General features: G+C 52.3%; 1 protein-coding gene across 12 annotated transcripts in view; it reads left to right on the plus strand.

Annotated features, from left to right (window-relative positions):
- The window catches only part of RFX2 (regulatory factor X2), a 93,580-nt gene that overhangs the window by 77,426 nt on the left and 2,642 nt on the right, over positions 1–13,512 (plus strand). For 10 of the 12 annotated variants that reach the window (XM_081076094.1, XM_081076089.1, XM_081076087.1 and 7 more), the window contains 8 exons: positions 1,791–1,906; positions 2,962–3,080; positions 3,475–3,587; positions 3,916–4,070; positions 5,492–5,589; positions 6,363–6,512; positions 7,614–7,822; positions 12,484–12,637. In XM_081076094.1, the coding sequence (XP_080932220.1) occupies positions 1,791–1,906; positions 2,962–3,080; positions 3,475–3,587; positions 3,916–4,070; positions 5,492–5,589; positions 6,363–6,512; positions 7,614–7,822; positions 12,484–12,637 (1,114 nt within the window). The remainder of the gene's footprint in view (positions 1–1,790; positions 1,907–2,961; positions 3,081–3,474; positions 3,588–3,915; positions 4,071–5,491; positions 5,590–6,362; positions 6,513–7,613; positions 7,823–12,483; positions 12,638–13,512) is intronic. The other 2 variants (XM_081076092.1, XM_081076086.1) reach the window with 1 other exon arrangement.

The following is a 13,512-nucleotide window of genomic DNA, read 5'->3' on the forward strand; positions in this document are numbered from 1 at the left end:
AAAGGCCTGGGCATTTTCTGGAATGTTCTCTACCCCTCACAAACCTACTCATCTTTAAAGGCAGGAGTCAGCAAACTTTTCTGTAAAGGGCCGAGAGCAAATACCTTGGGCTTTGCAAGCCAGAGTGTCTGTGTAGTGACTGCTCAGTCTGCTGCTGTAGCCGAGGGCCACCAGGGGTAATCAGCCAACAGGAGGGCATGGCTGCGTGCCAACAAAATTTTATTTACAAAATGAGCAACAGAACTAGCCCTGTAAGCCATAGTTTATCCTATTGAGGCTCCCACTGGAATGTCAGCCTCCCAGTGTCCCGGGCTCCCTGTCCAGAGTCCAGGCTGTTCCAGGGCGGGGACTGTGCCCCTTTAACCCCCACATGGCACCTTCATGCCTCAGCCAATCTGTGATGCTCAAAACCCCATTTCCGCTGCTTTAAAGTGTCCCAGTGACTTCTAACCACATGGCAATCACAGGAGTGGCGGTCACAGAAGAGTCTCTGGAATGTTCTCCCGGAGCCAACACATCAGAATGGAACCAACAGTCCACTCTGACCCTGGTTGTTCCACAGACATGGGCTCGATAGCTTCTTCTTGTTTGGTTTCGGCGCCTGTAAACACCTATGGATCTATCTCCACCAGACAGCGTATTATTTTAGGAGCACATATACATATTTCATAGCAACCGGCTTGTACCCCCCCAGGCCAGGTGGCCCGTGCACATCTGAGGCATTTCTTCCTCCTCACAGTGAGCCTGACCCCCCTTTCCACAAAGAAAGGCACCCCCAGCTCAGACAGGGGCCCCCCCACCCCACCCTTCCTGCCGCACCCTCCACCTGGCAGCATCCCTCTGGGCTCTGAGGGACATTAGGACCCAGAAGGACTTCTCTGTTGTGTCTCCCAGTTTGCTGCCCACACACACTGTCCACTGCTTTCTGGCTCAGGGAAAAGGACAGTTTCAGAATTCCCTTCGAGACCATATAATGGTAAGGTATTTGTGATTCTATGTAAAGAAGTTCACTTGTCTTCTAAGAAAGAAGCATTCAAATATATGCAGAGGGGGCCAAAAAAATGTATACACGTTTTAAGAAAGGAAAAACCGTATTAAAACGCTGATGGTAACCACTTTGAGCACCTCTTGTAATTGCAGAAGTCAAACGTGACTAGTATTCATCTTTTGTTATTGGTGTATATTGAGGATTACAATTTTAATACAGGTTTTTTCCTTTCTTAAAATTTGTATACATTTGTTTGGCACCCTCTGTATATATACATCTAAGCCACCCGAGTATCCAACAGCAGATGATGAATGGATAAAAAAAAAAATGTAGTATATCCATGCAATGGGATAGGATCCAGCCATAAAGAGAAAGGACATTCTGACACATGTGACAACGTATCATAGGTGCACCTTGAGGACATCAGCCAGACACAGAAGGACAAACACTGTGTGATCCCACTCACAGGAGGTCCCCAGAGGAGTCAAATCCACAGAGACAGGAAGTAGATGGTGGTGCCAGGGGCTGGGGGAGGGGAGTGAGTGTTTAATGGGGACAGAGTGTCAGTTTGGGAAGATGGGAATGTTCTGGAGATGGATGGTGGGGATGGTTGTATGACAAGGTGAATGTGCTTAATGCCACTGAACGAAACTCTTAAAAATGGTTCAAATGATCAATTTTGTTATGTGTATTTGACCATAATCATTTACAAATTATACACACGCACACACTAAAGCACACTTAGTCCCATTCTGAGCAGTGTTGCTGGGTCCTCATGGTGGCCCATGTGTCCCCTGCCCAGGTACCGGCCGGCCCAGAAGACAGACAGCCCTGGGGACAGTGGCTCCCACAGCAGTCTCCACAGCACGCCAGAGCAGGCCATGGCCGCACAGAGCCAGCAGCACCAGCAGTACATAGGTGAGCGGGGAGCACCCCACCTGGGTGCAGGGCCCGCTGTGAAAGCTCGGGGTCTGCTCGGCCCTTCTGGGTGCTTGTGGGTTTCAACACCAGCAGCACCGCAATGGGTGCTCTAAACAGTCTTCTTGTACGACGCTTTTTGAATGACAGAGACAGTTCCATCACATTCCACTTCTTCGTGGCTTCCCTGAGATGCCACATCCCTGAGATCAGCGTCTGCCCCCCAAATTCATGGATAAAGAGTCCACCAGAAAAAGAAGTAAATAAAATGGAATGCCCATCAGAGAGAGGACTAGATGTCCTGTTTTAAAATCTGTTAGCCAAGGGCAGCAGCAGGACTCAGCTGGGTTGTCTTCCTTGCTTACTGGAACATTCAAGATACTCAGGACCCCTAAAACTGGGTCTCTCCTCTCCCAGAGCTCCCACACAGGGCAGCCGGGCCCTGTTCCTTGGGATATGCTCTGGAGAGTCCCATCCCAGGTGACCCCACTGCTCCAGGAGTGCGTCCTCACTCAGAGACTGCCACTTGGACACGCCCAGGGAGAGTTATTGGGACCCGTGTCAGAAATATACACACATTGAGACAGCAGTGGCCTTGGTGTATTTTGAGTGTATTTTTTGAGCCTGAACAGAGCCCTCCTGTGATAGGTCTTCTGGAGAGATTGTCAAGCCAGGAGGTCACCACTGGGCCGGCCTTGTCCCCAGATGCACTGCCCTGGGTGGCACCCATGCTGGGGTGATGTGGGGTGATGAGAGCACTTGCTGTTTTCTTGGCCCTAGGCTCTATACTTTGTCTCAGCATATTTCATGTGTGTATGTGTGTCTGTGGGGAGTGGGGGGACGACAATGCTCAGTGCTGTCCCCATTCTGTACCTGAGAAAACCAAAGCTTACAGAAGCTGTGTGACTGCTCAGCGGAGCCAGGACGCCACCCTAGGGCTGTCGAGCAGTCGCTGATACGTCTGGCCAGCGTCCCACAGCACATGGGGCTCCCGACCCGGCTTCTATGGGGAGACCTTCTGCAGGGCCGCTGGTGACCCTGTTTCCATCCCCCAGATGTCTCCCACGTGTTCCCGGAGTTTCCAGCGCCTGACCTGGGCAGCGTCTTGCTGCAGGAGAGTGTCACACTACATGACGTCAAGGCCCTGCAGCTGGCCTACCGGCGGCACTGCGAGGTGACCACACCCTTCAGGGCAGCCCCGGGAAGAGCCCGTGCCTGGGCCGTGGGGCTTCAGTGGGAGCCTTGGTGTCCCCCAGGCACTGGGTGCAGAGCCAAGCATGCTTCCCCAGGCCCATCACCAGAACCACCAGGTGCTCAGACATCCCCAATTGTCCCCGATGACACAGCGGCCCCGGCTCACTCTAGCCAAGCAGTAGATAGACTGTCCCCGCTGGACGGTGTCCCTCTGTCCATTTCCATCCCCTCTGTGGTCTCTGGATTTCAAAAGCCCCCCCCCTTCTTCCTACAGCCTGTGTCATGGCTGCTTGCTTGGCAGGTCCTGATGACACATGGTCTGTAAACTGTTTAACATACACATTTGCACATTAACCGGCCTTTTTTACTCCCAGGCAACTTTAGATGTCGTGATGAACCTCCAGTTCCACTACATTGAGAAGCTGTGGCTTTCCTTCTGGAATTCTAAACCCTCCTCCAGCGAGGGCCCTGCCTCTCTACCGGCCAGGTACTGCTGTCCCACCAGACAGGCCCAATGACACCCACACTGACCCACAGGCAAACGCGTCAACTTTTCAAGAAATAGCGCTGCCCCCCACCTTGAGCATATGTTGTATTTTGTACCTCTGATGGTTGGTTTGTAATTCTCATTGCCCAGTCCCTTGTTTCGAGTGAGTGATTTTGGAGGTGACCATGTGCCAAAGAGCAGTCACCTCAGCTGTAGCCACAGGGGAGGGACGGTGTGGACCCGCGTGGGGAATACAGGCCCTGACGACTCCACAGGCCTCAGGCAGTTGTGGGGCTGCAGCTCACTTCATCTCCCTCACCCCCCACAGTGACGAGAACCCCGAAGCCGCCGTCCTCCCGAAGGATAAGCTGGTGTCTCTGTGTAAATGTGACCCCATCCTCAAGTGGATGAGGAGCTGCGACCACATCCTCTACCAAGCCCTAGTGGAGATCCTCATCCCAGACGTGCTGCGGCCCGTGCCCAGTAAGCACTCCCCTCCCGCCTCCCCGCTTCCTGTCCCTGTGTCCTTGCAGCCACCTCACCGGGGGGCCCCTCTCAGACTTGGGGCACCGAGAGTCCAGTGAGAGCAGCGGCTCAGGCACCCCGGAAGATGCTCAACTTTGTCACTGACCCCGGGAGACTAGGAGGGGCCGAGCAGTGGCTCTGGCTGGGCTCAGAGGTGGGTGCTGCTGCCCAAAGCTGTGGGGTTCCAGGTCACATCCAGTCTCCGATGTCCCCAGAGGAGATTCTAGAGGGTGGGGTCAAGGTCACAGGACTCCCCTCCCCCTCGGGACTGCATTTGCTGAAAGCCCTGAATTGGGTTTTAACCCACCGCCCCTGGGGTTGATCTGATGCTGAGCTCCGCTTCCTCCCAACCCTGCGACTCTTTAGCGCCAAAGGTGGATTCTACAGAACTTTGTCCAGATTCCAGCGACCTTAATAGATCAAAGGAGGGGGACAAAAACAAAATCGCGGGCCTTGATGGCTACACCTGCTGGGGGACCTTCCCAGGGTGTCTCGTGGTGAGACAACAACCACCACCAGGGGGCGCCCGCAGTGCCGGCGCCCTAACTTCCAGGCCCTCCTGCGTGGGCCTAGTAAAGGGGGAGGAAGCTGGGCACGGAGGCCTGGCTCTTAATCAATGGCTGCAGTGTGCTCCACGGCTTACCCTTGGCAGGTGACTGTACATACCTGTGTCAGCGCTTGGAAGTCCCCGTCTGTCTTAATGAACTGGTCTGCTGCTTTTGTGCCAGAAAATGGGAAACAGTGTTGATGGCTGCGTTTCTCCTCTGGCCTTGCCTGCCAGACAACTATTCAGTGTAGTGTGCAACAGAGTGTCTATATTAAGGTTTGAGTTTCGGGTGCATTTACTTTTACATTTTGGGGACTTTTTTATAAGTCTTAATTATTTCTTATTGTAAGCCATCTCAATACATTTTGGAAGTTGGTAGAACATATTTCCATACATAACATGTATATCAGGGGCTCTCAGCCTCGGCGCTGCTGACATTGAGGCTGGATGACTCTGGGGGGGCCACCTGGGCACTGTGGGGGGCTGAGCAGCATCCCTGGCCCCATCCACTTGATGCCAGGAGCCCCCCCACAGTCACGACAACCACAGATGTCCCGACATTGCCCAGTGTCCCTGGGGCAGGAAGGCCCTGGCTGAGACCCACTAGTGTAGACAGATGAACAGACATGGACGGTCTGCACAGGCCGACTCGTACTGCAGGCCTCCCTCAGTGTCCTGATTCTCACCCGCCCTTGTGCCGCTCCGTCCTCCGCTTTTCCTGTGTTGCGTGCGGGGTGGTACCTTGCATTGAGCTTGCCTCTCACACTGTGCGCATCCTGGCAGGGCGAGACGCTGCCCTTCTCACTGGTAGTGTCGTGCTTTGATCCCACAGGCACCCTGACACAGGCTATCCGCAACTTTGCCAAGAGCTTGGAAGGCTGGCTGACGAACGCCATGAGCGACTTCCCACAGCAGGTCGTTCAGACCAAGGTAACTGTTGGGGTTGGAGTCTGGGACCCCTCGGGCCCTGCCGTGCTGTGAGCGGAGGGGGCCAGGAGCGTGCTCCTGTGTGTCCCTTCAGGGGCCCTGAGGAAGTGCGACAGAGGAGGCCATTTGATGGGACCCATTTGGATCAGCTCACCACAGATGGAATGTTTCTATGCTCATGAAAGAAGAGGAATTTAGTCTTGCTCTATCTATCCTTATTACTATAGTCTTGGCCACAAATCAGAATTTGAATGTGGAGATTTGACCCCCATGCAAAAAAAAAAGAAAAGAAAAGAAAAGAATGAGCTTCTGTGACTGTTCTCATCAGCATTTCTTAAGGAGCGGCCAAATATAGACGAGGCCAGATTCTGGGCGTCTGGTTTACCTGCCTACATCCTGGAATCGCTGTTAGGCCGATGAGACTGAAACTTCAGGGTGCCAGAGAAGCCCGGTTATTAAAAATCTCAGATTCCCAGGCCATCCCCCCCAGAGTCTGATCCAGTGGCGCCTGTATTTTCACCCACTCCTCCAGAGAGCCAAAGGGGTTGCATTCTAACCCACCCGTCCCACAGCGTCTGCTATAGATGCCACGTGATGCCCTGGTGACATCTGTGCCCTTCACTGATTCTCCCTCTTCGGGTCCTTGAGATTGTCACCGGAAGCTGTGGGTCCCGCTTCCCGGCCCCTGCTCCGTCCCTGAGTCGCTCCCTCCAAGAAGAGAAAACAAGCTTTCCCGGTGCGCGAGCCTCATCCTCCCCTGCCATCCTCCGTCACAGGTGGGCGTGGTCAGCGCCTTCGCGCAGACCCTGCGGAGGTACACGTCCCTCAACCACCTGGCGCAGGCAGCCCGGGCGGTGCTTCAGAACGCTTCCCAGATCAACCAGATGCTCAGCGACCTCAACCGCGTGGACTTCGCCAACGTGCAGGTGACTTTCCCGCAGGCTCCCCTCCCCACCGCCTGGGCCAGGGGCTCGGGCCGAGCTGCAGAGCGGAGCTGCAGAGCAGAGGCCACGAGCTGCGACCCCCACCCTACTGGCCTAGAAAAATGTGCAAACCTCCCAAATTCATCCAACAGCAGAGCCAGCATGCACGTTTGTGTTGCATGAACCAGCTTCAGGGCGGGCACACCCAGGGACCCCATGTTTCCACTCCGTGATCTCTCAGGTCCCCCTATCATCCAGGTGGTGGGACCATCACCTTGGTTCTTTTCCTTTAAAAATATACCTTCCCGGGGTGGCCGGTTAGCTCAGTTCGTTAGAGCGTGGTGCTGATAACACCAAGGTTGCCTGTTCGATCCCCGTATGGGCCACTGTGAGCTGTGCCCTCCTTAAAAAAAAAAATGTACCTTCCTGCTGCCATGTTCACAGTTCTCTCTTTGGGCTTAGAAGAGTGCAGGCCATCGGCAAATGGGTCATGCTGCCCTGAGATTATCCACTAAAACACATTCACAAGAGTGACCCCTCAAAAATAAAACAACACAGGGGCAGCCGATGGCTCAGGTGGTTAGAGCACGAGCTCTCAACCACAAGGTTGCCGGTTCATCTCCCAGATGGGATGGTGGGCTGCGCCCCCTGCAACTAAGACTGAAAACAGTGACTGACCTTGGAGCTGAGCTGCGCCCTCCACAACTAGCTTGAAGGACAATGACTTGACTTGGAGCTGATGAGCCCTGGAGAAACACACTGTTCCCCAATAAAAAAAGAAAAAAGAAAACAAAAGAATTGAAAAATAAAATAAAAAAGTAAAATAACACAGAGACATGGCTGTGTACTCTGAGCTCTGGATCTAGGACCCGGATTGAAGTCCATAGAAGCGGGGCAGGCTCTGGTCCTTCCATCCCTGCCAGGTGGGGTGATGCTAACACTAGTTGGCCATAGTCGGAAAAGGCCAAAGGCGAGATGGTGTGCACGCCGGGATGAGACCCTGTCCCGAGCTAGTGCTTGGGTCCCTGTGCGCCCACCTGCAGCATTGGTATGGAGAGCTGTCATTGACACTCCATCCTGACCCGCCGCCCCCTGCACCCTCAGGAGCAGGCCTCGTGGGTGTGCCAGTGCGAGGAGAGCGTTGTGCAGCGGCTGGAGCAGGACTTCAAGCTGACCCTGCAGCAGCAGAGTTCCCTGGACCAGTGGGCCCGCTGGCTCGACAACGTGGTCACCCAGGTCCTGAAGCAGCACGCGGGCAGCCCCAGTTTCCCCAAGGCCGCCCGGCAGTTCCTGCTAAAATGGTCTTTTTATAGGTAAGTGCCCCTGACCACCAAGGGAACTCTGGGAGGGTGAGGTGGGAGCTCCAGAGATTGTCCTGCCATCAGTGATGGGCTTCATTCTAGCTTGAGGGGGGCACAGCGGCTCCCCGGGCCTAAAAGAAGGTGGCAGGCTTCCACAGCCGGGAATCATCGCCATCGGGCCTTCTGGAAAAACAAGCAACTTCAGCCCATGCATTTAGTTCTGCTCCCTAGCAACACTTCACAAAGTGGTTTAAAGAAAGTGGTTAAAAGGCATAAACCCCCAGAACAAGGAGCACAGGAGAACAGATGACGGCACATGGCAGATGCGAGCAAGCGTTTGGGAGATGGTGTGAGGTGCTCAGTTAGGGCAGTGAGCCAAGCGGGAAGCAGCCATCAGCCTTTGTTGACTGCCAAGTGCAGCAGGAGGCAGAAACGGGCGTCTGTGCCCCTGCGGTCCATGTGTCGCCATGGAACGGAGTTGGGCAAGGGCCAGGTGTGTCAGGGGCATACATTTTTTAAGTATGTAAGTAAATATATTATAGTTAATCATAATTACACATAAATATAGAAATAATTATTATTATGTGTTAATATATATAACAAGATTGATTTCAAGGAACTGGCTCACGCAGCGGTAGGGCCTAGAAAGTCTGCGATCTGCAGGGCAGGCCAGCAGGTTGGAAGCTCTCGGGCAGGAGCTGACACTGCAGGCCACAGGTGGGACTTCCTCCTGGGGGACACCTCAGTTTTGCTCTGAAGGCCTTTCAACGGATTAGATAAGGCCCACCCATGTCAGGGAGAGCAATTTTCACTTAATGTCAACAGAAGGTAGATGTGAACCACAGCCACAAAACAGTAACACCTAGACCAGTGTTTGATTGAATAACTGGGTACTATAGCCTAACTAGTTGACATATAAAACTAATCATCACAGAAAGTAAACATGAGAAAGAAAACAGTAAGGAGAAAGAAGGAAAAGAGGGAGAAAGAGAACTCATGAACCAAAAATGAAAAGATCCAAAAGGTTCGATATCCAGCTGATACGAATTTTTCTTTGAGAGAAAATGGAGGGAAAGAAAATAATAAAAACATAATCAAGAAGCTATCCCAGAACTGCAGAGCACCAGTCTCCAAACTGAAGAAGCCACCAAGTTCCCAGCACAACGATTGAGACCCTCCCCAAGGAACCTGCCTGTGAAATTGCAGAGCAGCAAGGTTAGGAGATGGTTGGAAAAGCTTCCATGAGAAAGCCACAGGCCACGTTGAAGCCCTAGGAATCAGAACAGTATGTCCTGACTGAGCCAGTATGCAGAATCTAGACCACAGCTAAGTAGCGTCTTCAGAATTCTGAAGGAAAACGGTGTCCACACTGAGATTGTGACCTGTGCAGACAGGACAGGAGAACCGGCCTTCCACAAGACATGGACTGTGCTCCCTTCATTAGTGACAAACACGTGGGAAATTGAGCATGTTTTAAGGAGGCAATTAACCCCAGGAAAATGAAAGGTGTTCTAAGGCTTTCAGGCCGTGCGTGATCCAGGCCATCGGTGAGCTCTGGCCAGCGAATCAGGTCACCCTCCACCTGACCGCGCAAATACTATTTCATTGGCACTCGCCCATACTCATTCATGTATGGATCCTTAGCAGAGTTGAGCAGTTTCGAACAGAGAAGTGTGACCATGTGGCCACAAAGCTGAAAATATTTACTCTCTGGGTCTTATCAAAAAAGAAAAGAAGTTTGCTGGCCCCTTAGCCAGCTGCCCAGTAACTCCGTGTTCCCAGCTTCCTCCTCATGCTCTACCCTGGCCTTGCCACCTCAGGGCCTTTGCACTGCCCTCTCCCTGCCGTGACTTGATCATCATCAGAGAAGCCCTCCCAGACCTCTCTACGTGATAGCATGCCCCTTCTCATCCTGTCCCCCAGGCCCTGCTTTTTCCCATGGTCACCCGTCACTTCGTTCTCTATCTGCCTATCTGTTGTATGTCTCCTCTCCTCACACTCCCCAAGAGCCAGGACGTTGCTTCTGTGCACTGCTCTGTCCCCAGCACCTAAGTGTTGGTTGAGTGAATGAACAAGGAAGGAAATGTAGACCTAATATTCTGTGTGGCTCAGCTGGACACTTAACATCCCATCTCCACATAAGAGAATGCTGATTTAGCCCAAAAGTATGATAAAGCAACATTGAGATGATAAACGAGGAAGAGGGTACACCTCTGATTCTGTGGGTACAGAGACAGTGTACAGGGGTGTGATCCCATGCCCATGGAAGGAGGTTGCTGGGAAACAAGATCAAGAGTGGTGGACATGTGGAAACAAAGACGAGAACGCGGCTAAGAGTCTCAGGGGGTTGTCGCCTTGTGAGATCGGGGTGCTTTTCTCCATAGGGACTGAAACACTACCCAGCTTCCTGTTATTAGGTTTAAGGGATTTATTTCTGTAGCATCCACCAGAAAATGGTAAACAGGTGGGCCGGGGCTTCGTGGAGGATTGCCAAGCTCGGGATGAGCTTCTCATAGTCGAGTCCCGCTGACGTTCCTACTGCAGGAAGCTACAAGCCCATGTGGAGGACCCAAAATATACCAAGCGACCACAGAGACATTCAGAAAAGCTACCTGAGCTGAAGCATCACACCCGACACCAAGGCTGGGGGTGGGGGGTGCAGAGTACCAGGGCCTGATCCCCAGGAGGTGGGGGGCTGCAGGGAAAGGGGGGTTGGGACTGAGCTGGGTGGGCCACAGAGGGGCAATGAGACCCAAAGCATGTGGACCTGGGGTCCCCTAGCAGCAGCAGCAAACACAGTGTTGGAATAGCCTGAGATATCAGCAGTGTCCATACCTGTGTTACCCTGTGGCTGACAGACTGTTCAGGAGAAGGGAGCTGGCGAAATGTCAAACCAAGCAAGCTTCCTGGGAGTGGGGAAAGGAAGGTGGGGAGAGAGACAGTGAGAGGTGGGCAGGGAGTGGCCTCCTCCCAGGAACCCACAGTCCATGTTCTCCTATTTACTTTTGGGGGGCGGGGTCCCCATGCAGAACCAAAGAAGCTGCTAAAGAGAAAGTGTCACACATCCCAAGCCTTTTCACTCTGTCCACGTATGAGCACAGCCTTTGCATTCATGAACGTTCTTCAATGACCTTTGCTTTTGAAAGTGCCCGTTTGAACAGTCACCTCCTGGGTTCTCTCCTTGGCTACCCTTCCTAAGCCATCTCAAAGTCACAGCCAGCTCAAGCCAGTTCTTTTCCCACAGCTGAACAGAAGTGCCTTGAGTGCGTCTACGTGCTGCTCCAGGAAGATGCGAAACAAATTCAAAGAACTGATGTGCTGTCGGCTGTCTTTACTGGCTCACCTGCAGCCTCAGTTAATACACAAACTATAGACATTTTTCAGCCTACTGAAAGCTAACCTGAGGCACATTAAAATTTCCAAACGTTTATTTGAGCAAATATCAATTCGGATTCGGCAGCATCAAACCCAAAGTGGTTGGGGCCTCCACCCACAGGAGAGGGAGAAGTGTTTATAGAGAAGATGAGGAAGCAAAGCAGGGACAGGATTTGATTGGCTAAGTAAAGCAGGGACATGATTTGATTGGCTGAGCAAAGCAGGGACATAATTTGATTGGCTAAGAAAAGCAGGGACATGATTTGATTGGCTACAGCTCCAGTAGCTTTGAGAACTGGCTGTTTGTGACTGGTTGTAAGTTTCACTCTCAGAGTCAAGTGCATTGACTCCAGTTTAGATTTTGGTTTGCTTACTAGGTTCGAGGCTACCCCAGTGCTACCCCAGTGTGATGACCCCCTTATTTAATTACTGTAATGGTTTGTATTTACATTGTGTCTCCTTTCCTCTCTTGCCCCGGCCTGTTTCTTTTTTTGCTACAATAGTGATTGAATGGCACAGAGTAGGTGAGCTCTGAGATGGGGCATTTGGGTGTCTGGGGCTACGTCTTAGTTGTGTTTGTAGGCCAGGGTTTCTGGTTGGGAGCCATGTTATATACTTCCTTTTTAAAATGAATAAGTACGTATTTTCCAGTAATACTTTTATTGGCACATGGCACACAACATGTAAATGAAACATGGCTGTGTGCCAATAAAACTATAGACACTGACAGGTGAATTTCAGGTACTTTTCATGGGTCATGAAATAAAATTCTTCTTTTGACTTTTTCCCCCAACCATTTAAAATGTAAAAACCATTCTTACCTCGCAGGTTGTACAAAAACTGGTGGTAAGCTGGGTTTGGTCTGCTTTGAGCTGTAGTTTACCAACTCCGCTTTAGATGAAAAAGGCGAAAGCACCCTGTAATTCTGTGTTGTTTTTCAGTGCCTAAATCACTGACGGAGGAGTGGCAGGAGGAGGGAAGGATGTGGGAAGGCTGGGAAAGGCAGCCCACTGGGGGGGACTCAGTAATGGCACTGAAGGACCCTTACCAAGGTGGTCTCTAAGGCTGTGTCAGAGACCGTCACGTTTATGTTTTCAGCGGCCTCTTCTTAGAGCTACTGCTCCTGCCCACCTCCCATCTGCCTGTCCCACCTGGATGCGGGGGTAGTCTTGGCAGCTGGCAGGCACCTTATAGGTCTAAGGGGTCCCCAGACAACCTCAAAGCTGAAGAAAAGCCTGGCTCGCCTGGGACTCCTTGCTCTCTGGAAGGTGTCCAGCATCTGTCTGCCCATCCCCCAGCTCCATGGTGATTCGCGACCTCACCCTGCGCAGTGCCGCCAGCTTCGGCTCCTTCCACCTCATCCGCCTGCTGTATGACGAGTATATGTTCTACCTGGTGGAGCACCGCGTCGCCGAGGCAACCGGAGAGACGCCCATCGCTGTGATGGGAGAGGTGAGCCACCACCCCCTGCCCCCACCACAAGGACCTTGGGAGGGTGTCGGCAAGGCCCAGCCTGTGGGACTCTGCGGGGGAGAGAGAAAGGTGGGGGGCCATGGGGCAGCCTGCAGGGATGAGAGTGAGGAACGCTGAGCTTGACACAGTGGACAGTGGACCCCCAAAGAGCAAGCATTTTGCAGGGGGCTTAGGGTGGGAGCCCACAGACCTAGGTGCAGATCCTGGGTCCTCTGCCACTGTGACCCTAGGCATGTGTTCCTGCCTCTGAAATGAGGCCTCAAACACCCTGCCCCGTGGGGGATTTTACTGTGGTAAAATACATATAACATAAAATTTACCATTTTGACCATTCTGAAGTGAACAATTCAGTGGCATTTTGTATATTTGCAGTGTTGTGCAACGACTACCTGTATCTAATTCCAGAATATTCCATCACCCCAAAGAGAAACCTTGTCTTCAACACTCATTCCCCATCCCCTACCCCAGCCCCTGGCAACCACGAATCCTCTTCACGTCTCTGTGGATATGCCTGGTCTGGACATTTCACATAAAATGAAAATGAATGCGGCCTTGTGTGTCTGGCTTCTCTCACCGAGCACCGTGTGTTCAAGGTCCATCCATGTTGTGGCGCGTGTCAGCGCCTCTGTCCTTTTCATGGCTGAGTGACAACCCAGTGTGTGGAAGGACCACATTTTGTTTATTCACTCATCCATTGATGAGTATTTGGGTTGTTTCCACCTTTTGGCTGTTGTGAATCATGCCGCAGTGATATTTGTGTACCAGTTTTTGTTTGAACACCTGTTTTCAGTTATTTGGGGTATCTCCCCAGGAGCAGAATTGCTGGGCCATGTGGGGTTGTTTTGAGGGAAAAA

The sequence above is a fragment of the Rhinolophus hipposideros genome (assembly GCF_964194185.1).
Source record: "Rhinolophus hipposideros genome assembly, chromosome: 16".
NCBI lineage: Eukaryota > Metazoa > Chordata > Mammalia > Chiroptera > Rhinolophidae > Rhinolophus > Rhinolophus hipposideros.